This window comes from Suncus etruscus, chromosome 1, assembly GCF_024139225.1.
Source record: "Suncus etruscus isolate mSunEtr1 chromosome 1, mSunEtr1.pri.cur, whole genome shotgun sequence".
Lineage (NCBI taxonomy): Eukaryota > Metazoa > Chordata > Mammalia > Eulipotyphla > Soricidae > Suncus > Suncus etruscus.
In genome coordinates, this window is record NC_064848.1 from 7,395,814 (window position 1) to 7,420,974 (window position 25,161).

Below are 25,161 nucleotides of genomic sequence, written 5' to 3' on the forward strand. Positions count from 1 at the left end.
AAATGACCCCGGACTCTGCAACTGGTCAATTTCCTTCTCCGCAACCGCAAGACGGCCCCGCCTCCAACTGGACAGGCCCCGCCCACATAGACATGCCCTTACGGTCCCGTCCTATCATCGATAGGCCACGCCCACCCACTCCCCTTCAAGCCCCACCCCTCGGCCAAGCACGCCCGACGTGCCCCGGATGCGCATGCGCAGTGGGCGCCCCGGGAGGCGATGAGGGTCCTGGTGCGGTGCTGCTGGGGCCGCGGGGCGGCGGCGGGTGGCGCGTGCGGAGGATCCAGCCCCATCCCCGCCTCCCCGTGGCGGGCGCTGTCCGGGGCCGGCGGGGAGGACGGCCGGGCCCCCCGAGTTCGCGAGAAGCCGCCCTGGCGAGTGCTCTTCTTCGGCACCGACCATTTTGCCCGCGAGACGCTGCGGGCGCTGCACGCCGCCAGGTACCGGGGCCCGGGCGCTGGGATTCCGGCTGGCTTCCGGGGCGCAGCGCGGAGGTCCGCTCGGCGGCAGGCCTGGGGGATCGGGGGAAGAAAGCAGCCGTGGAAGTGGACCCCGATTGCACCACCTCCCTCCTCGTTAGGGCCTTTCCCGCCTGCTCGCTCCCTCTCTCTGCTGCTGGGCCTCATTGCACCGTCCAGGCTCAGGTGCAAAGCCCGGGAGCCCCCTGCACACCCCTTGCTTCCCTGCACAGTGCTTTCTGGCTGAAATGAAGGCACATCCTGAGACGAACTGTTTACAAATTAACGCACTTTTTAATAGGATCTCGTGGGTCTTAAAATCCAGTGAATCTTGTTTTTTGGAAACAAGTATCTCAGCTCCACCCTTGTTCTGATTATTAATGGTTCGGTGGTGGCTTCACACCTGTACACTCTGCTGACTTTTCCAGGAATCTTGGTGTATTTCCTACCCCCGAGACAGACAGACACACACACACACCCAGACACACACACACACCCCTTTACATACCTGTCCACCTTGTTCTGATTATTAATGGTTAGGTTCCAGGAGCCTTGGTGTATTTCCTACCCGACACACACACACACACACACACACACACACACATCTGCATACCTGTCACGTCCAGGAACCTTGGTGTATTTCCTACCCCTGACACACACACACACCCCTACACACCTACACCTACATACCTTGCTGTATTTCCTACCCCTGACACATACAAACATACACCTACATACCTGTCACCTCCATTAAGTATTCCCTACACTTAACCTCCCCTGTGCAGAACCGGGAGGCTGGCTCTCCAGTGTTGACTCCTTCGTCAGTGCTTTAACATATCCCTCCCTCCATCACTCCTTCGGAACTCCCACTGCAAACCCTCTCCAGCCATCGTTCTCTCCACTTCTCTTTCCTCATACTACCTCCCTATTTCCACACATCATAGATGAGCCTCCAGGGAACACTGAAGTGACATTCAGCAGGTTAAAAGAGTAAAGCATCACTATGTTACTGCCATGGAATATGCCCATGGTAGATATATTTTTTTTTGTTATTTTTTAATTGGGGGGAGGGTATTTGAGCCCTACTCAGTGGTGCTCAGGAATTACTCCTGCCAGTGCTAATAAACACACAGGGTACAAAATCCGAGATTCAAAGAGTATACACCGAGCTTATTCCTTCTCCCTTGTCTGCCAGTTCAGTTTTCCCAGTTTGTTATTCTTTAAGTATCCGTTTGTACATGTTTATATTTAATCCCCCCCCCTTTTTTTTTTTTTATTGTGGCCAAAGTGAGTTACAAATCTTTCACAGTAATATTTAAGGTACATAGTGACAATGAATAAGGGGCATTCCCACCACCAGTATTGTCCTTGCTCCATCCCACCCCTTTTTCCAGCATGCATCCCACTTCTCCCTCCTTTACCCCCCAGGATGCTAGTGTAACTGGTCCCCACTTGTACAGCTAGTTGTAGATTGCATATCGATACTGTTTTCGTTGACTTTGGGTTTGGTGTTCAAGTCTGATCAGTTTTTATTTCCACTAAATGTTCATATGACTGGTTCTAGTACCATCCATATTCCCCCTCAAATTATGAGCTTGACCAAGATGATTCCAGTAATGTTAATGCACTTATTTTTTAAAGGGCACACATATACCTTTTTGTTGTTGTTGTTTTGTTTTTTTGGGGGGGGCCATACCCGGTAACACTCAGGGGTTACTCCTGGCTATGCGCTCAGAAGTCGCTCCTGGCTTGGGGGACCATATGGGACACCAGGGATCGAACCGCAGTTCGTCCTAGGCTAGCGCTGGCAAAGCAGACACCTTACCTCATGCACCACTGTGCCAGCCCCTTTAAGAGGAATAAACATATATGGGGCAGTATATAACTACTGCAAGTGTAAAATGTCAACTGTATTTCTGTATGCACAGGAAGTCCTTAAAACCATTCTGCCCAGGGCTAGAGAGACACTGTAGGGATTTAGGCACTTGCCTAATATGTGGTTGACCCCAATTCTATCCCTTGTACCACAGAGGTTCCCTGAAGCACCTCCAGGAATGGCCCCTCAGCACAGTATTCCCCTTAAGCACTTTGAAGAAACCCCAAAATAAACATATTTTTTTTTTTTTTTTTTTTTTTTTTTTAATTTTTTTTTTTTATTTTATTTTTTTGTTTTTGGGCCACACCTGTTTGATGCTCAGGGGTTACTCCTGGCTATGTGCTCAGAAATCGCCCCTGGTTTGGGGGGACCATATGGGACGCCGGGGGATCGAACCGCGGTCTGTTCCTTGGCTAGCGCTTGTAAGGCAGACACCTTACCTCTAGCGCCACCTTCCCGGCCCCATATTCTTTTTTTTTAAACATATTCTCAATTTTAAAAAATTATGGCCAAATCATAGCCAAATGCTACTCATGTTGCTTTACATTCAAAATAATTTAAATAAAAAAAAAACCTTACTCTCTTTTTTGCACTGATTTTTTTAGTAGTAGTAATATTACATTTTTGGTCCATACCTAGGGACTTTGCACTAGGCCAGTCATTTAATCACTTTATTCGGGGTGGGGGCTACATCAGGCTCTGCTCAGGACTTATTCCTGACTCTATTCAGAAATCATTCTTGGTGGAACTTAGGGAATCACATAGGGTGCTGGTGATCAAACTCAGGTTGGATCCTATGCAAGGCAGGTGCCCTTCCCACTGTTTTATTTCTCTGACCTCATTTAGTGTAAATGTTTCATAATTGAAAAAGCATTGAGTTTTCAGCTGTATACTAATCCTGACTCCTTTTCTTCTACTTATTCCTTTTAGGGAAAACAAATCAGAGGACTTAATCCAAAGTCTGGAGGTGGTCACAGTGCCCTGCCTATCCCCAAGGGGACTGCCCGTCAAGCAGTTTGCCGAACAGAATCAGCTTCTGGTTCACGAGTGGCCAGAAGTAGGCTCTGGAGTCTATGACGTCGGTGTGGTGGCTTCCTTTGGCCGGCTTTTGAGTGAGGCTCTTATTCTTAAATTTCCCTAGTAAGTTTTTTTATAAGGAAAGTTATTGTAAAGAAAGACAGCGTTGAAACCTTGATCTTTCTAAGTGAAACACACTGAAAGTGCACTCACTTGCACTGTTTTTTTTTTTGTTTTGTTTTTGGTTTTTGGGTCACACCCGGCAGTGCTCAGGGGTTATGCCTGGCTCTACGCTCTTAAATCACTCCTGGCAGGTTCTGGAGACCATACGGGATGACGGGATTCGAACCACCGTCCTTCTGCATGCAAAGGCAAATGCCCTACCTCCAGGCTATCTCTCCAGTCCCTCACTTGCACTCTTGCCTTTAGTGTTTCCTCACACATAAAAATGTGGATTAGTGATCTAGAGCATTGTGTGCTCTTTTACCACTGGAACTTCTGCCCTGTCGTTTCAGTTCCATGTATATGTCACAACTCTTGATGGCTCAGATCTTCTAGTTCAGAGCTCACTCTAAACTCCAGGCTCCAGATACCCATGGCATCTTTACCCTAAACAATAGTACCCCATCCCTAAATCTTCATTTCATCTCAGTACATTTCAACCAGTTGTTGGGGAACCCTATACTTTGGAGCCATTCTTTGCTCACACCAACGCATCCATCAGGATATGTTGTTGCCTCTGCTTCCAGAATTTGTGTCTGCTTATCTGTTGTACAGTGCCAGCTTCTTGGCTCATCTCTAGTCCTCATTTCAGCCCTCTTAGTTTTATACCAAAAGCCAGTTGTGATTTTTTTTTTCCCCTTCTTTTTGAGGGGTGGGTTTGGTGGTGGCTAGGGCTATACCTGATAGTACTCTGGACTTCTGTCTCTGCATTCAGGGATCTCCTGATGGGACTTGGGAATCAGATGGAATGCTGTGAATCAAACTGACCAAGTAAACCTACCTGCTGCCTGCTGTACTATCAAAGCCAGGCTTTTTTTTTTTTGGTTTTTGGGTCACACCCGGCTATGCTCAGGGGTTACTCCTGGCTATCTGCTCAGAAATAGCTCCTGGCAGGCACGGGGGACCATGTGGGATGCCGGGATTCGAACCAACCACCTTAGGTCCTGGATCAGCTGCTTGCAAAGCAATCGCCGCTGTGCTATCTCTCCGGCCCCAAAGCCAGGCTTTTCATACAAGAAGCCAGAGTGATCTTTTTGGAGACAGTTGGACCAAAATTGCAGTGCTCGAAATTGTCTGGCAATTTCTCTGTTGCTCAGAATGAAAGTTAAAGTCTTTAATTTGACTGATGAGATTTGTCCCCTCCTACCTCTCTGGCCTTATCTCCCAGAATTGCCGCTCAGGTCTATTTCAGCCATGCTATCCTCCTCTCTGGGCATTGAACTAGAACTGTGCAGAGCATTCGTCTTCTCTGTTCAATTGTACTTATAATTCCCTCTGCCTGGAAAGTTTTTCTCCCACTTGACTTATTCTTTTACTTCCTTGTGTCTTTGCTCAATTATCTCCCTAGGGATCTTCTTATGGTTCATCTTGGCCATAATTAAAACTCCCACCTAACATCCCTTACACTTTGCTATTTTCTGTGATTCCAAGCACCGTGCAATAGAATTTTTACATATTTTATGTTTCTTTACTCATCTTCTACTCTGAGGGCAGAATTTTTTTTTCTGTTTAATGATGATTCTTGTATATCTAGCACTTATATGTAGTGCCAGCACTTATATGTGACCCCTACATACACATTTTCTAGTGTACACTCACTCAGTGGATGTCAACTAATGGCACATTATTAAATTTCTTTTCAGGAGTGATATGAAATTGGGATAAATAGCAGAGACTTAGAGAAGCTTTTTTTTTTTTTTTTTTTTTTTTTGGTTTTTCGGGCCACACACATTTAATGCTCAAGGGTTACTCCTGGCTAAGGCTCAGAAATTGCCCCTGGCTTGGGGGGACCATATGGGACGCCGGGGGATCAAACCGCGGTCCTGATCCTTGGCTAGCGCTTGCAAGGCAGACACCTTACCTCTAGCGCCACCTCGCTGGCCCCTAGAGAAGTTTTTTAAGGTTTGTTTGTTTTTGTTTGTTTGGTTTTTTTTGGTTTTTGGGTCACACCTGAAGTATTAATTAAATTAATAAGAGTCCTTGATGGTGGTGGATGATGGCCAAGCACCTGCACCCCCTTTCAGCCAGCGGGTCTATAGGTATCAGGGTGATGGTGAGGAAATGACCCACTGCAGTCATGTAGTTTTAAGAGACGTGAAGTTTTATTAATATAAGGCCCTAACCACCATGTGCTTCTCTTACATGGCTTCTAAGCTAACGTTTTAAGCAGCCTCCTTCAGCTGCCCTTCATCCATTCTCTGATCTCTCCCTGCTGCAACTTCTTGTTCCCTGGCCTTCTCTCCCAGAATTGCCGCTCAGGTCTACTTCAGCCATGCTATCCTCCTCTCTGGGCATTGAACTTGAACTGTGCAGAGCATTCGTCTTCTCTGTTCATTTGTACTTATAATTCTCTCTCACCCTTGAGACAACCCCTTTATTAGCAACCAGACCTCTCCCATTCAGGTAAGATAGCCAGAAGTCGGGGGGAGGGGTAGCAACACTCATCGGCACTTAGGGGTTGCTCCTGGCAGGCTCTAGGAACCATATGGGATGTTGGGATTCAAACCACCATCTCCCCTGAATCAGCTGCATTCAAGACAAGTGCCCAACTGCTGCTATCTCTCCAGTCCCTTGTTTTAGGTATTTTACATGCAAACTAAGTTAAGTGGGAGGGTAATTTTGTGAATAACTTATAAACACATTTCTATAAAATGCAGAGTAGGGTTCTCATATAGTAAAATATGCAGTTAATTTTTTTTTTTTTTTTTTTTGGTTTTTGGGTCACACCGGGCAGCACTCAGGTTACTCCTGGCTCTACACTCAGAAATCGCTCCTGGCAGGCTCGGGGACCATATGGGATGTCAGAATTCGAACCACCGTCCTTCTGCATGAAAGGCAAACACCCTATCTCCATGTTATCTCTCCGGCCCTGCAGTTAAATTTTTTATTTAAAAATCCCCATCTATCATCTTTGAGCAGTAAAAATCGTTCTTGCTGTTCTTGCTGGATTTTTACTTGTTACATAATTCTCCTTATGGAAAGAGACTAAATTTAAGGTGGTCCCTAGCTACATGTGCCCCCAGATTAGATGTTACTCTTCCAGGACTTCTGGGAAAGTTTAGTGACAGAATTTAGTCAGTAGCCTAGTAGCTGTACCTGAAGGGGAGGCTCATTTGCGTGCTCACTTCTGCCTTTCTGAACACAGCGGCATACTCAATGTCCATCCCAGTTGTCTCCCGAGGTGGCGTGGTCCAGCACCCATCATCCACACAGTTCTTCACGGAGACACAGTCACTGGAGTGACCATTATGCAAATCAGACCTAAAAGGTAAAACAAATGTTCTGTTCTGAGGGTGTGTGCATATGTGATTTTTAATGTGAGAACACAGTTTGAGGGAGGAAAGGTTAACGTTGTAGTTAACGTTGTGGTACTCACTGATTGCAGGGACACCTGAATGCTTTATTTGGTCATGGGCCCTTTTGTTTTTCCTAGTTCCCCAAATAAGCAGCCTATGTTTTGGTTTGGATTGGTTTAGTTTTGGGGATCACACCTGGTAATACTCAGGGCTTTTTCTTTTTGGATGATGCTTGGGGACTAGGGATAAGTTTGGGTCCTTTGCATATATGGCAAGCACTATACCTTTGTACTATCTTCGACCTCCTTTTGAAATAAATAAATGGTTTTGATGATTGATATATTATTTAGCAACTGAATTTTTTTGGGAGGGCAGCCACCCAGGCAACACTCAGGGGTTCTGGCTCTGCACTCAGAAATCACTCCTGGCAGACTCGGGGAACCATATGGGATGTTGAGGATTGAACCCAGGTTGGCCGTGTACAAAGTGTACAAAGCAAACACCCTACCCACTACTATCATTCTGGCTCCCCACAACTGAATTTCTTTTAACAGGCATTGAGTACACGAAAGATGGATTTTTTGGTTATTGTTAGAAGTTTAGAGTCTTTTGGCCAATTTTGGAACCAGTGGGGCTAGAGAGATAGTACAGCAGGTAAAGTACTTGCCTTGCACACAGCTGATCTGGGTTTTGATCCCTGTCACCCCCTATTGTTTCCTAAGTCATCCAGGAGTAATATTGAATGCAGAGCCAGGAGTAAACCATAAGTTTTGCTGGGTGTGGCTCAAAATTTAAAATATCATTTCTGAAATCCTGGGCTGGGTGATAGATGGGTAGGGTGTTTGCCTTGCACACAGCTGATCTGGTTTCAGTGCCCTGCATCCCATACAGTTCCCTGAGCTTGCCGGGAGTTACTTCTGAGCGCAGAGCCAGGAGTAACCCCTGAGCACCACCAGATGTGGTCCAAACACCCCTCCCCCCAAATTTCTGGAACCAAGAATAAGACCCTATCGTGTATCAGTATATCTAAGACACAGTTACTTAATCTAGTTTTAGGATGATTCAACTTATTCATGAATTTGTGAGCTATTTTTTTATGAGAACAGAAAGTGATAACTTGATATTCAGAATTCATGTTAACATATTTTCAGAAAAAACATGGGAAAGGGAAGAAGAAACAAAAGTAGAAAATCCAATAATTCTAAAAATCTAAGTGCTCGGGGATGCAGAATGTAACTCACAGTAAAGACAAGCCATTAGTGTGTGAGACCTTGGATTCTAGTGTCATTAAAAAGAAAAGGAAAATGGGTCTGGAGAGATAGCATAGCAATAAGGCATTTGCCTTGAAAGCAGCCTACATAGGACAGACCCCATTAGAATCCTGGCATTTCATATGGTCCCCTGAGACTACCAGGAGCGATTTCTGAACACAGAGCCAGGAGTAAACCCTGAGCAATGCTGGGTATGACCCAAAAAAACAAAACAACAACAACAAAAAAAAGAACAAGAAGAAATCTAAGTGATGTGTTCAAGTGATTCATTGGACTCTTTACTTTGTTTTTGTGAATGCTTTTACTTTTTAATATTTTTTATAAGAACTTACAGCAGGTCTTTGAATAATTTTTTTTTAACTTTTTTTCTTTATTTAAACATCTTGATTACATATATGATTGTGATTAGGTTTCAGTCATGTAAAGAACACGCCCTTCACCAGTGCAACATTCCTAACACCAATGTCCCAAATCTCCCTCCATCCCACCCCCCCTGTACTCTAGACAGGCTTTCCAGTTCCCTCATTCATTCACATGATTATGGTAGTTCTCTGTGTAGTTATTTCTTTTTTTTTTTTTTTTTTTTTTTTTTTTTTTTGGTTTTTGGGCCACACCCGGCGGTGCTCAGGGGTTCCTCCTGGCTGTCTGCTCAGAAATAGCTCCTGGCAGGCATGGGGGACCATATGGGACACCGGGATTTGAACCAAGCACCTTTGGTCCTGGATCGGCTGCTTGCAAGGCAAACGCCGCTGTGCTATCTCTCCGGGCCCTGTGTAGTTATTTCTATAACTGCACTCATCACTCTTTGTGGTGAGCTTCATGAAGTGAGCTGGAAGTTCCAGCCCTCCTCTCATTGTCTCTGAGGATTGTTGCAAAAATGACTTTTATTTTTCTTAAAACCCATAGATGAGTGAGACTATTCTGCATCTCTCTCCCTCTGACTTATTTCACTCAGCATAATAGATTCCATGTACATCCATGTATAGGAAAATTTCATGACTTCATCTCTCCTGACGGTTGCATAATATTCCGTTGTGTATATGTACCACAGTTTCTTTAGCCATTTGTCTATTGAAGGGCATCTTGGTTGTTTCCAGAGCCTGGCTATTGTGAATAGTGCTGCAATAAATATAGGTGTGAGGAAGGGGTTTTTGTATTGTGTTCTTGTGTTCTTAGGATATATCCCTAGGAGTGGAATAGCTGGGTCGAATGGGAGCTCAATTTTCAGATTTTGGAGGAATCTCCATATCGCTTTCCATAGAGGTTGGACTAGATGGCATTCCCACCAGCAGTGGATAAGAGTTCCTTTCTCTCCACATCCCCACCAGCACTGATTGTTCTCATTCTTTGTGATGTGCGCCAATCTCTGTGGTGTGAGGTGGTATCTCATTGTTGTTTTGATTTGCATCTCCCTGATGATTAGTGACAAGGAGCATTTTTTCATGTGCCATTTGGCCATTTGTATTTCTTTTTTATCAAAGTGTCTGTTCATTTCTTCTCCCCATTTTTTGATGGGATCAGATGTTTTTTTCTTGTAAAGTTCTGTCAGTGCCCTGTATATTTTGGATATTAGCCCCTTATCTGATGGGTGTTGGGTGAATAGTTTCTCCCATTCGGTGGGTGACTCTTGTATCCTGGGCACTATTTCTTTTGAGGTGCAGAAGCTTCTCAGTTTAATGTATTCCCATCTGTTGATTTCTGCTTCCACTTGTTTGGAAAGTGCAGTTTCCTCCTTGAAAATGCCTTTAGTCTCAATGTCATGGAGTGTTTTACCGACGTGTTGTTCTATATACCTTATGGTATCAGGTCTGATATCAAGGTCTTTAATCCATTTGGATTTTACCTTCGTACATGATGTTAACTGGGGGTCTATGTTTGCTTTTTTGCAAGTGGCTAACCAGTTCTGCCAGCACCACTTGTTGAAGAGGTTTTCCCTGCTCCACTTAGGATTTCTTGATCCTTTCAAAAATTAGGTAATTGTATATCTGGGGGACAATGTCTGAGAACTCAAGCCTATTCCACTGATCTGAGGGTCTGTCTTTATTCCAATACCATGTTGTTTTGATAACTACTGCTTTGTAGTACAGTTTAAAGTTGGGGAAAGTAATGCCTCCCATTTTCCTTTTCCCTAGGAGTGCTTTAGCTATTTGAGGGTATTAATTGTTCCAGATGAACTTCATAAGTGTTTGATCCAGTTCTTTGAAGAATGTCATGGGTATTTTTAAGGGGATCGCATTAAATCTGTATAATGCTTTGGAGAGTATTGCCATTTTAATGATGTTATTCCTGCCAATCCATGAGCAGGGTATGTGTTTCCATTTCCGTGTGTCCTCTCTTATCTTTTGGAGCAGGGCTTTATAGTTTTCTTTGTATAGGTCCTTCATGTCTTTGGTCAAGTTGACTCCAAGATATTTGAGTTTGTGTGGCACTATTGTGAATGGGATTGCCTTCTTGACTTCCTTCTCTTCCCTATCATTATTGGTGTATAAAAAGGCCATTGATTTCTGTGTGTTTATTTTGTAGCTTGCCACCTTGCTATATGAGTCTATTGTTTCTAAAAGCTTTTTGGTAGAGTCTTTAGGGTTTTTTTAAGTAGAGTATCATGTTATCTGCAAACAATGAGAGCTTGACTTCTTCCTTTCCTATCTGAATTCCCTTGATATCTTTTTCTTGCCTGATCGCTATAGCAAGAACTTCCAGTACTATGTTGAAGAGGAGTGGTGAGAGCAGACAGCCTTGTCTTGTACCAGAATTTAGAGGAAAGGCTTTTAGTTTTTCTCCATTGAGGATAATATTTGCCATTGGCTTGTGGTAGATGGCTTCAACTAGATTGAGAAAGGTTCCTTCCATTCCCATCTTGCTGAGAGTTTTGATCAAGAATGGGTGTTGGACCTTATTAAATGCTTTCTCTGCGTCTATTGATATGATCATGTGATTTTTATTTTTCTTGTTGTTGATGTTGTGTATGATGTTGATAGATTTACGGATGTTAAACCATCCTTGCATTCCTGGGATGAAACCTACTTGGTCGTAGTGTATGATCTTCTTGATGATGCATTGGATCCTATTTGCCAGGATTTTGTTGAAGATCTTTGCATCAGCATTCATCAGGGATATTGGTCTGTAATTTTCTTTTTTGGCAGCATCTCTATCTGGTTTTGGTATCAAGGTGATGTTGGCTTCATAAAAGCTGTTTGGGAGTGTTCCTGTTTTTTCAATTTCATGGAAGAGCCTGGCTAGGATTGGTAGTAGCTCCTCTTGAAAGATTTGAAAAAATTCATTAGGAAATCCATCTGGGCCTGGGCTTTTCTTTTTGGGCAGATGTTTGATTACAGTTTCAATTTCCTCAGTAGTGATAGGGGTGTTTAGATATGCTACATCCTCCTTACTTAAATGTGGAAGGTTATAAGTGTCCAAGAATTTTTCCATTTCTTCTAGGTTCTCATGTTTAGTAGCATAAAGTTTCTCAAAGTAGTTTCTGATTACCCTTTGGATCTCTGCAATATCTCCCCCTTTTCATTTCTAATACGGGTTATCAGATTTCTCTCTCTTTCTTTGTGAGTTTTGCCAATGGTCTATCAATCTTGTTTATTTTTTCAAAGAACCAACTTCTGCTTTCATTGATCTTTTGGATTGTTTTTTGGTTTTCCACTTTATTGAGTTCTGCTTTCAGCTTTGTTATTTCCTTCTGCTTCCCTATTTTTGGTTCCTTTTGTTGGTCATTTTCTAATTTTTTGAGCTGCGTCATTAAGTTATTCAGGTATGCCCCTTCTTCCTTCCTGATGTGTGCTTGTAGAGCTATAAATTTTCCTCTCAGGAAAATTGCCATAGATTCTGGCAATTTGTGTCTTCATTATCATTTGTTTCCAGGAAAGTTTTGATTTCCTTTTTGATTTCATCTCAGACCCACTGGTTGTTCAGTAGCAGGGTGTTTAATTTCCAATTGTTAAAGTTTTTCTTCTGTGTGGCTTTGTAGTTCACATCTAATTTCAGAGCCTTGTGGTCAGCAAAGGTAGCCTGCAAGATTTCTTTTTTTTTTTTGGGTCACACCTGGCAGTGCTCAGGGGTTACTCCTGGCTCCATGCTCAGAAATTGCTCCTGGCAGGCACGGGGGACCATATGGGACGCTGGGATTCAAACCGATGACCTTCTGCATGAAAGGCAAACGCCTTACCTCCATGCTATCTCTCTGGCCCCGCCTGCAAGATTTCTATCCTCTTGATTTTATGAAGGTATGTTTTATGTGTAAGCATGTAGTCTATCCTGGAGAATGACCCATGTACATTGGAGAAGAATGTGTATCCAGGTTTTTTGGGATGGATTGTCCTACATATATATATATCTACTAGTCCTCTTTCTTCCATTACTCTTTTCAGCGCTAGTATGTTTTTGTTAGGTTTCAGTCTGGTTGACCTATCAAGTGTTGATAGGGCCGTGTTGAGGTCTTCCACGATTATTTTATTATTATTGATTTCTTCTTTTAGATTTTCAGTAATTGTATTAGATAATTTGCTGGTCTCTCATTGGGTGCATATATGTTTAGTAGTCTGATTTCTTCCTGTTGCACATATCCCTTGATTAGTACATAGTGTCCATCTTTGTCCCTACCACTTTTCTGAGTATAAAGTTGGTGTCATCAGATATTAATATGGCCACCCCAGCTTTTTTGAGGGTGTTGTTTGCTTGGATGATTTTCCTCCAGCCTTTGATTTTGAGTCTATGTTTGTTCTGACTATTCGATGTGTTTCTTGTAGGCAGCAGAAGGTTGGATTCATCTTTTTGACCCATTCTGCCACTCTGTGTCTTTTAATTGGTGAATTTAGTCCATTTGACATTGAGGGAGATGATTGTCATAGGATTTAATGTCATCTTTGTAGACAAGTTTGCTTTGTTTGTTGGTCTCTCTTGTCTTAGAGTAGACTGTCAGTTTTTCCTTTAAGGCTGGTTTATCATCTGTGAAGTTTCTGAGCTGTTGTTTATCCATGAAGCTATGTATTCTTCCTTCAAACCTGAACGTGAATCGTGCTGGGTGCAGTATTCTCGGTGAGGCATTCATTTTATTCAGTCTTGTCACAATATCCCACCACTGTCTTCTGGCCTTGAGAGTTTCTTGTGACATGTCTGCTGTGTGTGTTAGGGATGCTCCTTTGAATGTAATTTCCCTTTTTGATCTTGCTGCTTTCAGTATTCTGTCTCTATCTGTGGGATTTGTTATTGTAACGAGGATGTGTCTTGGGGTGTGTTTCTTTGGGTCTCTTTTAGCTGGTACTCTTCGGGCATGCAGGATTTGATTGCATGTATTCTTTAACTCTGGGAGTATCTCTTTGATGATGTCTTTGACAGTTGATTCTTCATGGAGATCTCCTACCTGGGTCTCTGGGACTCCAATGATTCTTAGGTTGTTTCTGTTGAGTTTACCAAAGACTTCTATTTTTATCTGTTCGCATTCCTTGAGTACTTTTTCCATTGCCTGTTCATTTGTCTTAAGGTTCTTTTCCAATTTCTTCTGTTGTGTTGAGTTTTTCTGCATCACATCTTCCAGTACTCCGATTCTCTCCTCAGCTGCTGATACCCTGCTGGCGAGTCTTTCCATTGAGGTTTTCAGTTGAGCTATCGTGTTTTTCAGATCTGTTATTTCAGTTTGGAGTTTTCTGATTTCTGTCTTTGTATTCTCTTCAGATCGATCGATGCTTTCTTTGAGTTCTTCAAACATCTTCCATATTGCTATTTTAAGTTCCTTATCCGAGAGGTTAATCAGGTGGTTGGAATTTATTAGGTCATCCGGGCTTTCGTCTTCATTCTCTGTGCATGGTGTTTGCCTGCGAGGTTTCCCCATTGTCACGCTTGTAGTGTGGTTTTTCCTGCGTGTTGTGGTGGGGTTCATTGGTTAGAACGAGTGCGCGGCTTCTGCTGTCTCTAGTTGACAGTTTTTTGGGGATGCACTCCCTAGGCCTCTGAGGAGACCTTCAGGTATTCAGAAACACAGGCAGACAGGTGCAGGAGAAGTTTCCCTTGAAGTCCTCAGAGTGAACAAAGGCACAGCAGGGCGGAGCCTCCGCAGGCCAGAGAGCTCAGCTTATTGGACGGCGACCCCCACAGCCAGAATTTACTCACTGGGCAGCTTTAAAATGCAGTTTTTTGGGGGTGCACTCCCTAGGCCTCTGAGGAGACCTTCAGGGATTCAGAAACACAGGCAGACCACTTCCACTTTTAATATTTTATTAAAATACATAGATTTTTACTTAATTGGAGCCACAACATTTAATGTTTAAATTAGAACTTTCTTCTGGTGACCAGAACCTGTAAAACTTAGTTGTAAGTTATAAGACATGAAGGAACACTAACATACATTTCTCTATTACAATCACCAGTGATTATGATCCAGGCCGAAGTCTTGTCCTTTGATAAGGGAAATAGAGAAAAAAAATGATTGTGAATGTTCTCAATTGACTCCAGGAAGAGTAAATATTTTGCTCTCTGCTTTAATTATATAGAGATGGCTTTTGTTTTGTTTTGGTTTTTGGTTTGGTTTTGGTCCATACCAAGCAGTGCTCAGGCTTATTATTTACTTCTGGTTCTATGTTCAGGAATCACTCCTGGTGAGGCTCGGGTCACATGTGTGGTCGTGGGAATCGAACCTGGGTCAGCTGTGCTTTCACTGTCCTAATTATAGAGAATTTTTAAAATATTTATTATTACTAGTGGTAGAATAATTTGACTGCAGTAAAATCATTGATAACAATTTTTTTTTTTTACTTTTGATCTTAGGGGTAAAAACCATGAAAAATCTAAGTACTTGGGACTAGAGTGATAGTACAATGGTTAGAGCATTTACTTGCATACAGCCAACCCAGATTCAATCTCTTGTATCCCGTATAGTCCCCTGAGTCCTGCCAGGACTGATACCTAAACAGAACCAGGAGTTTACCCTGAGCACTGCTAGGTGTGGCCCAAAACCCAAACAGCAAAAAAAAAACCAAAAAACAAAAAACAAATATAGTAATCACATTGTTTGCTTTTTATTTTTTTGGTAGGTTTGATGTAGGCCCAATTCTCAAACAGGAAACGGTTCCTGTGCCACCGAAGATCACTGCAAAAGAACTGGAAACAGCATTATCAAGACTGGGTGCCAACATGGTATACAGCTCTCCAAAATCTCACAGCTTTCAATACGTTCCTGGAGTGTTCTAAGGGGGTACGACAAGAGAACAATTTCTGATGAGTAATATAGGTTGACATATGTAATCTCAGGAGGACCTTAACGAATTTACCCATAGTGGATGCTGAGTAAAGGTTTTCAGACTTGATATGGGCCCCTGCATTTCACAGTGTCATTTCAACTATTCCTAGCCTCATTCTCAGGCTGAACTATATATTGGGTCCTATTCAAATTGGATCCACTGCAGTTCCCTAGAGTCATTTTTCTCATGCTTCTGGCTGGTTTCCAACCAGTTGCATCTACCAAGTTGTTCTGCTTACCTTGTGCTTCAGATGAATCCTTTAATGTCTGTTCTTAGAACGGTTCATTTTTTTTATCTACAGAAGAAAACTATTTTCCCCAACTCTTTGTACATGGTGCTTTCTGTTCCTAGACATGTTACCTTAATGGTGACAGTTGTTAATTAAAGTATGAGCTGGTATTCCAGATTCTCTAGACTGGTTTTGGTTTTATTAAATTTTGCCAACCTGTGAGGTACTATTACTACTGGCAGCTCTTTTCATATGATTGTGTTGAAGGTCACAGACAAGCACAATCACTTCCACAGTGAAGGTGGTGGGACTGGGATTTGAACCAGGAATGGGGATGCTTTCCAAGGCTCCATAACCTTCTGCCTGCTGGGTGAGGGAGTGGAGGGACAGACTGGGGAAGCTTGTGCTGCTGCATCCTCTCCTGGCCTTCTTTCAAACTCTAGGAAGTGTCATGGTGCTGAATTGCAGCATATTTTTTTTTATCTTGAATGTATTGTTTACTCTCTCCCTTTCTCTTTTTCCCTCCTCTGTCCTTCTTTTTATCTCTTCTCTCTCTCTCTCTCTCTCTCTCTCTCTCTCTCTCTCTCTCTCTCTCTCTCTCTCTCTCTCTTCCTGTCTCTCTCTCTCCCTCTCTCCCCCTCTTCCTTTCCCTCCCTTCTCTCTTTTTAAAAGCTGATTTCAGTTTTGAAAAATCTGCCTGACAGTATCAACCATGGGAAGCCGCAGCCCACAGAGGGGGTGACTCATGGTAAGTGATGGTGACCAGGTTGAGTGCTGACTTTGCCAAAGATTACTAGTAAGGTCTCCCTGTCCCTCAGTAAATACAGAAATGTTTTCCTTCCAACATAGACCAGCCATATAGCTCAATGGTACGTGGATGCATGAAGCTTGCATTTGATCCTCTGAACCCTGAACCAACCAACCCCCCCCCCACACACACACACATATAACTTGATAGAGTGAAATAGTGAGCACCCATCCAAATTCAAGCCTATCAAAGTTAGGCTGTGTTTCTATCTCTGTGTATGTTTTATGTGTATATTTTCATTTCTGTTTAACCCATTCAGAGTTGTATACTGGTATTTCATCCCTGAGTACTTTAGCATACAGCTCCTAAGGAAAATAAGCAGCTCTTGATCTGGAAGATCTGATTCACACATCTAAATTTTTCTGATTGTCTAAAAGCATATTTTGTAGCTAAATGTGTGTTTGTGTCTGTATGTGTGTGTATGTTTGTAATAGTTCTGGGGTCACACCTGGCAGTGCTCAGGCTGATCCCTGACTCTGTACTCAGGAATTACTCCTGGTGGTGCTTGAGGGAATAATATAAGGTACCAGAGATTGAACCTGGGTCAGCTATATGGAAGGCAAACACCCTATCCACAATACTCTTTCTAGTCCCCTCGATTATTGTGTTTTATACCTAGTGACATTTATAATTACTGTTTAGCTCAAGTTGTCTCAAATTTAGTGGTTGGGAGCCTCTTTCGGATTGGAAGAACTAGGTGGAACAGAGGGAGGAAACATATCTTACATATGCAAGGCCCTAGCACCTGAAAAATATGCAAAACAAAGTAGGTGCCTGCATCTTTGGCATCCCCACTCCCACATCAACTAGAATTGGAGTATTTTTTTGCTTCCTACCACAAGATATCCCACACTCACCTTATAGATCTGGAATCAGATATCTCCCTGTTGTTAATTGTAAGAGGTTGAATTTAGAAGCCATCTAGTTCCTAGCAGGCATGTTCCAAGAAGTATCACTGGATAAGGCAAAACATATATGTATACATATGTATATATCCATATCTTTTTGAATTCAGAGTTATGATTCTTTTCCCCCCGTTTTTTGTGGGTTTTTTTTGGGGGGTGGGTTCATACCTGATGATAATCAGGATTGACTCTTTTTTTTTTTTTTTTTTTTTTGGGCCACACCCGGCAGTGCTCAGGGGTTACTCCTGGCTGTCTGCTCAGAAATAGCTCCTGGCAGGCATGGGGGACCATATGGGACACCGGATTCGAACTTACTGAAGGTGATTCCCCCTTCTTCAAGTGATGTCTAGTGTGATATATAGTTAGATTTGTCTAGCCTTTTGCAATCCTGTTAGTTTGAGTTCTTTTTTTTTTTTTGCTTTTTGGACCACACCCAGTGATGCTCAGGGGTTACTGCTGGCTATGCATTCAGAAATTGTTCCTGGCTTGGGGGACGTACAAGGCAAATGCCTACTGCTTACACCACCGTTCCGGCCCCTGGTTTTTGGTTTTTGAGCCACACCCAGTGGCACTCAGGAATCATTCCTGGCAGGCTCAGAGAACCATATGGGATGCTAGGGATCAAACAGATCAAACCTGGGTCAAACCTGGGTTGGCTATATGCAAGGTAAAGACCCTACTATCAGATCTTCAACCCATCTCTGAAACTTTTGTTTTCTTTGTTGTTGTTGTTGTTGTTGTTTTTGTGGGGGGGCCCACACCCAACAGCGCTTAGGGGTTACTCCTGGCTGCACTCAGGAATCACTCGGGGGATCATATGGGGGACCATATGCCAGGATTCGAACCTGAAACCCAATACTGCTTGCGCCACTGCTCAGGCCCCCATTTGTTTGAGTCATCTCCCTTGCCTTGGAACATTAATAATAAGGTATTTTCCTGTTCTTTTTTATAGCAGCCTTGCTATGTCATAATTTGTTCAGTAGATCCCTCGGTTGGTGAACATTTGGGTTGTTTCCATTCTGGCTTTTACATGATGCCACTATAAATTGATTCATGTTTTGTTGGTTTTCCTTTGGTCCTGGATATTGAACCCAGGGTTTCATGTATGCAAGTGCTCTACAGCTCAGCCACAGCCCTGGAAATATATATGCATTTATCACTTTAATCTTCTAGATGAAGTGATTTTGTTTTCTGGAGGGATAATTCAATTTCCATTGCCGCTTCACTGAGTTTGAGGGTCTTTTCAATATGTTTATGAACTATATGCTTTTTTTAAAAAAAAAAAAAAAAGTCTGTTATATCTTCTGCCCATTTCTCTGCCAGCTTTTTTTAGTCTTCTCGGTTTTTTTAGGAATAGGGGGCCAGAACAGTAGCATAGTGGTAGGGTGTTTGCCTTGCACACAGCTAACCTGAGACCCGGGTTCAATCCTCAATATCCTATATGGTCCCCTGAGCCTGCAAGGAGTGATTTCTGAGTGCAGAGCCAGTAGTAATACCTGAGTGCTGCTGGATGTAAAAAAAAAAAATTTTTTTAAGAGTACTTTAAATAGTGGATATAAATAAGTTTATGGGTCTGGAACAATAGTATACAGCCAGGATGCTTTCCTTGCATAAGGCCAATCTAGGTTCAGTCACCAGCACTCCATACTGTCCCCAACCCCCAATAAGAGTGTTCTCTGGGCCCAGAGAGATAGCACAGTGGTGTTTGCCTTGCAAGCAGCCAATCCAGGACCTAAGGTGGTTGGTTCAAATCCCAGTGTCCCATATGGTCCCCCGTGCCTGCCAGGAGCTATTTCTGAGCAGACAGCCAGGAGTAACCCCTGAGCATCACCGGGTGTGGCCCAAAAACCAAAAAAAAAAAAAAAAAAAGAGTGTTCTCTGAGGGCAGAACCAGAGTAAGCCCTGAGCATTACCCTAAATAAAAATGGAAATAATTACTTTTTTTGGTTTTGGGGTCACACCTGGCAGCACTCAGGGGTTACTCCTGGCTCTGTGCTCAGAAAACGCTCCTGGCAGATTCGGGGGACCACATGAAATGCCAGGATTCGAACCACCAACCTTCTTCACACAAGGCAAACGCCTTACCTCCATGCTATCTCTGGCCCCTACAAGTAGATATTATTTTTTTTTTTTTTGTGGTTTTTGGGTCACACCCGGCAGTGCTCAGGGGTTATTCCTGGCTCCAGGCTCAGAAATTGCTCCTGGCAGGCACGGGGGACCATATGGGACGCCGGGATTCGAACCGATGACCTCCTGCATGAAAGGCAAACGCTTTACCTCCATGCTATCTCTCCGGCCCCACAAGTAGATATTATTAAAACATAAATATAAATCAATACTGTGATCTAAATAGCAAGTATTTCTGTTTTATGTTTTTTTTTACTCTATTGGCATTGTGTTTATGCAACACCACTCATGGATTACAAAGAAATTCACCCATATTTTCTCCTATATGTATGTATTTTGTTACTTTATAATATGTAACCTCTTCAGCATGCACAAGAGTTGGGAGCAGGATAATGAGTTCTCTTTTATTTGTTCAGTGGCATTAAGAATGATCAGCTTGGGGCTGGAATAATAGCATAGTGAGTAGGGTGTTTGCCTTGCATATGGTCAACCCAGATTCTATTCCCTGACATCCCATATGATCCCCCAAACCTGCCAGGAGTGATTCTGAGTAAACCAAGAGTAATCCCTGAGCATTGCCAGGTGTGGCCCAAAGACCAAAAAAAAGGGGGGGGGTTTTCAAACAATGAATCTGATATTTCTTTTTTGATATTATGTTTATTTTATAGCCCCTAAAATTTCTGCTGGTATTGGCTGCATCAAGTGGGAAGAACAAACTTCAGAACAGATCCTCAGACTTTATCGAGCTGTTGGAAGTATAGTAAGTTAGAAGTTAGATTACAGATTTACTTGTCTGTGTGTAAGTGTCTTTCACTTTAGAAATACTTTGCTGAAAATGACTATTTCATACACTGAACCTAAGAATACAAAATTTAAATATCATTGTATTTTTTAAAAACAATGTTTTGGGGGTCAGAAAGATGGCTCAATGAGCTGAGTTCATGCTTTGCATGTGGGAAGCCCAAGTTTACTCCCTGGTCCAAATGCTCCCCTGAGCACTACTGGTTCGACCTGTGAAGTGTGGCCCCAAAATTAAAAATTAAAAACAAGGGCCCGGAGAGATAGCATGGAGGTAAGGCATTTGCCTTGCATGCAGAAGAAGGACAGTGGTTTGAATCCCGGCATCCCATATGGTCCCCCGAGCTTGCCAGGAATGATTTCTGAGCGTAAAGCCAGGAGTAACCCCTGAGCGCTGCCGGGTGTGACCCAAAACCACACATACAAAAAAAAAAAATTAAAAAAAAAATTAAAAACAAAAAATTTATTTGGTAAAATACATAACAAGGGTATATATAACAAAGCAATAGATAGCAGAGCCGTAGAGTGCTTGCCTTGCATGCGGCCAATCAAGACCAACCTAGGTTTGATCCCCAGCATCCCATATGGTCCCCCAAGCCTGCTAGGAGCCATTTCTGAGTGCAGAACCAGAAGTAACCCCTGAGTACTGCTGGGTATTCCCCCAAAACAAAACAAAAAGTACTTAACAAATTGACCATTTTGACCTTTTGCAGTTTAATGTCATTAAGTACATTTTGTTGTTGCACAACTGCCCCACTGGCCCAAATTGCAAATGTTTTCCCATTAAGCACCAGCTCCCCCTTTTCTCCCCTCTATGGTCATTGATAATCTCTAGTTTACTTTCTGTCTATAGGAATTTGCTAATTCCAGGTACTGTAATATCAGTGGAATCATGCAAGGTCGATCCTTTGGTATTTGACACATCACTCAGCATTATGACTTCATGTTCATAATATATCAGACTGTCATTCCTTTTAATATGTAATAATACTCACTGTATGTAATACTGTAATTTGGTCTTTTGTTCATCTTTGGTGGATGTTTGTGTTGTTTGCACCTTTGAGCTCTTGTCAGTAATTATGCCATGAACATTATCTGTTTGAGTTCCTGTTTTCGATTCTTTTGTATATCTGAAATTCACTTCTTAAATATTAAACTAGTTTATATAAGGCTCTTCAGATTCGCAGAATGCATTTAAATATGTATTTTGTAGTTTCCCATAACCAAATTTATTATCCCATTTCATAAATGAGGGGAATGAAAATGGAATAGCTTTTGGAGTGCCTAGTTACTAAGTGATGGAACTGGATCTTTTAACTCCTAAGCCAAATTTTTTCTAGCAGGCCTTTCTGCTTAATGTTTTTGTCTTTTTTTTTTAGCTACACAGGGCAATGTTCAGGGGTCACTCTTGGCTCTGCACTCCTTCCCTGTGGTGCTTGGGGAACTATATGAGATGCTGGGAATCGAACCTTGGTCAGCAGCATGCAAGGCAAGCACCCTGTCCGCTGTTCTATTGCTCTGGCCCCCATTGGTTATTTTGAGTGCTTGGTTTTGGTGGGACCACATTTGTGGGTGGTTAGGCATTGCTCATGGAAGTGCTCAGGGATTACTTCTAGTGGTGCTCTGGGGACCATACATGGTTTTGGGGCTCAAACCAGGATTGACAGTGTACAAGGCAGGCTTCCCCTACCCACTGTCCTATGTCTCCTAGGCCTCTGTGGTTTGGTTCTTTTTTACAATTGAATTTTAAAAATTTCAATGTCTAAGAGCCAGAGAGATAACATAGTGGGAGGGCATTTGCCTTGCAAACAGCTAGCCTGGGACAGACCCGGGTTCTATTCCAGGCATCCCATACAGTCCCCCGAGCCTACCAGGAGCAATTTCTGAGTACAGAGCCAGGAATCACCTCTGAGAACCACCACATATGGCCCAGAAACCAAAAACAACAACTAAAAAGTTTCATTGTTTCGAGCAGGAGTCTCAAACTCACAGCCTGCGGTTTGCGGCCCGCCATACAACATTTTGTGGCCTGTGGCCGGCCTTCAAATATCACAGTATTCGCGATTTTTTGCGATTTTTTTCTTACTAATGCGATTTTTTATTGCGAATATTCGGTAAGCGAATAATTGCGAATACTTTGCGCCTAGCGCAGACGTCATTTCTGCTGCTCCTGCCCGCTGTCCCTTGCATTATCGGAGGCCTAAGGGAGAGAAGTTTATTACAGAATTAGATTTTGTCCTACCTTCATCATGACTTCATCAAAGCCTGCAGTGAAGAGAAAGATTGATGACAAGCACAGACAATTTCAGGAAAAGTGGGAGATGCAGTATTTCTTTGTTGAGCACAGGGGCATCGCCACATGTCTTATTTGCTCAGAGAAAGTTGCAGTGCACAAGGAATACAACTTGAAACGTCATTATTCAACTAAACATGCTGAGGAATGTGCAAAATATCAAGGAAATGAGAGAGCCAAGCGGGTTGCCAGTCTTAAAGCATGTCTAATGAGGCAACAAAATTTCTTCAAGTCGGGGCCGGGAAGGTGGCGCTAGAGATAAGGTGCCTGCCTTGCAAGCGCTGGTGTAGGACGGACTGTGGTTTGATCCCCCGGCGTCCCATATGGTCCCCCAAAGCCAGGAGCGATTTCTGAGCATATAGCCAGGACTAACCCCTGAGCATCACCCGGTGTGGCCCAAAAACCAAAAAAAGAATCTCTTCAAGAAAGCAACCAAAGAGAATGTTGCTTCAGTCGAAGCTAGTTACATGGTTAGTGAGATGATTGCTAAGGCAGGAAAACCATTCACAGAAAGAGTTTGTTAAAAAAAAAATGCATGTTGCAGGCTGCAAGTATTATCTGTCCAGAAAAGAAAGGTTCGTTTAGCAAAATCGGCCTTTCTGCCAACACTGTGGCAGAGCACATTTCTGACATGTCAAGTGACATTTATCATCAACTGTGTGAGAAAGCCAAATGTTTTGATGCATACTCAGTTGCTCTTGACGAGGACACAGATATAACAGACACTGCACAGCTCACAATTTATGTCTGTGGTGTTGATTGCAATTTTGAATTGACAGAGGAGCTGCTCACAATAATTCCAATGTGTGGCCAGACCACCGCTAATGAGATATTTCGGCATCTGTGTGATGCCATTGAGAATGCAGGTTTGCCATGGAAGATTTTGTTGGAATAATAACCGATGGAGTGCCATCGATGACAGGGAGACAAAATGGGCTGGTGGCACTTGTTCAAAAAAATCTTGAAGAGGAGGGTGTAAAGAGGGCCATTGCTCTTCACTGCATTATCCATCAGCAGGCCCTTTGCAGTAAATGCCTGCTGTGTGACAATGTGATGTCTGTTGTGAAATGCACCAACCAAATCAGATCCAGGGGCTTAAAGCACAGGAGATTCCATGCTGTTAGAGGAAATGGAGTCAGAATATGGAGATGTGCTCTATTTCACCGAGGTACGTTGGCTCAGCAGGGGAAATGTCCTGAAAAGATTTTTTGAGTTGAGAGAAGAAGTGAAGCCTTCATGGAGAAGGATGGGAATGCTGTTTCTGAGTTGAGGGATCACAAATGGCTCATGGACTTAGCTTTTCTTGTTGACATCACACATAAGCTGAATGTACTAAACAAGATGTTACAAGGCCCGGGTCAGCTTATCAGTGCTACCTATGACAATGTGAGAGCATTCTCCACAAACTTGTGTTATGGAAATCCCAGCTCTCTCAGACAAACCTTTGCCATTTCCCAGCATGCAAGGAACTTGTGGATGCTATTTTTAAGCTAGAGAAGGGATTTGATTACAGATTTGCAGACTTCAAAAAGCACAGAGCCACTTTCCAAATTTTTGTGGACCCCTTTTCCTTTGATGTGCAAGATGTCCCTTCTGTGCTTCAAATGGAGCTCGTTGACCTGCAATGCAACTCTGATCTCAAAGCCAGGTTCAGGGAGATCAGTGGAAAAGCAGACATGCATGGGCAATTTTTGAGAGAATTGCCCCCCAGCTTCCCTGAGCTTTCCCGAATGTTCAAGCGCACCATGTGCCTTTTTGGGAGCACATATTTGTGTGAAAAGTTATTCTCCACATTGAACTTCAATAAGTCAAAGTACAGGTCTAGACTTAATGATGATCATCTTCAAGCCCTACTGAGGGTCTCAACTGCTTCCTCTCTAAAGCCAAATGTGGTTCAGATTTGTGAGAAGAAGCTCTGTCAAGTCTCTGGCAGCAAGGAATAGACAAAAGATGCCATGTTCAGAAGAACTGTTCATGATCTTCACTCAATGTTCTATTCATGTTCAGAAGAAATAATTAAAACTGTTAATAATGACATTTGAGGACTTTTTTTGTGAAATCCCTTATGCAGCCCTGCCTCACCCCAACTTTGCCTCCTGCGGCCCCCAGGTAAATTGAGTTTGAGACCCCTGGTTTAGAGAGTAGAATTATACCAGCCTGATAAAACATGAGGAAAATGGCTGGAGAGATAGCATGGAGGTAAGGCATTTGCCTTGCATGCAGAAGGACTATGGTTCGAATCTCGGCATCCCATATGGTCCCCTGAGCCTGCCAGGAGCCATTTCTGAGCATAGAGCCAGGAACCCCTGAGCGCTGCCAGGTGTGACCCAAAAAACAAAACAAAACAAAACAAAACAAAAACAGAAACAAAAAGACATGAGGAAAATGGGCCGGAGCGATAGCGCAGTGGTAAGGCATTTGCCTTGCACGAAGCTGACCCAGGTTCGATCCCCCTGAGCACATAGCCAGAAGTAACCCCTGAGCATCACCGGGTGATGCTCTAAAAAATGAAAAAGAAAAACATGAGGAAAATGAGGAAAGTTTCTGAGTTCTTAGAGAAATATTTTTGAATTGTACTCTATTTTATTTTTTGTTTGGGGCGGGGCACACCTAGAAGTGT

General features: G+C 43.0%; 1 protein-coding gene across 1 annotated transcript in view; it reads left to right on the forward strand.

Moving 5' to 3' along the window:
* Nucleotides 1–214: 214 nt before the first annotated feature.
* MTFMT (mitochondrial methionyl-tRNA formyltransferase) overlaps nt 215–25,161 on the forward strand; it is a 29,944-nt gene continuing 4,997 nt past the window's right edge. The window contains exons 1-6 of the mRNA XM_049778155.1: nt 215–440; nt 3,265–3,474; nt 6,719–6,841; nt 15,175–15,277; nt 16,283–16,358; nt 20,119–20,210. Coding sequence (XP_049634112.1) covers nt 220–440; nt 3,265–3,474; nt 6,719–6,841; nt 15,175–15,277; nt 16,283–16,358; nt 20,119–20,210 — 825 coding nt within the window. The 5' untranslated portion in view covers nt 215–219. The remainder of the gene's footprint in view (nt 441–3,264; nt 3,475–6,718; nt 6,842–15,174; nt 15,278–16,282; nt 16,359–20,118; nt 20,211–25,161) is intronic.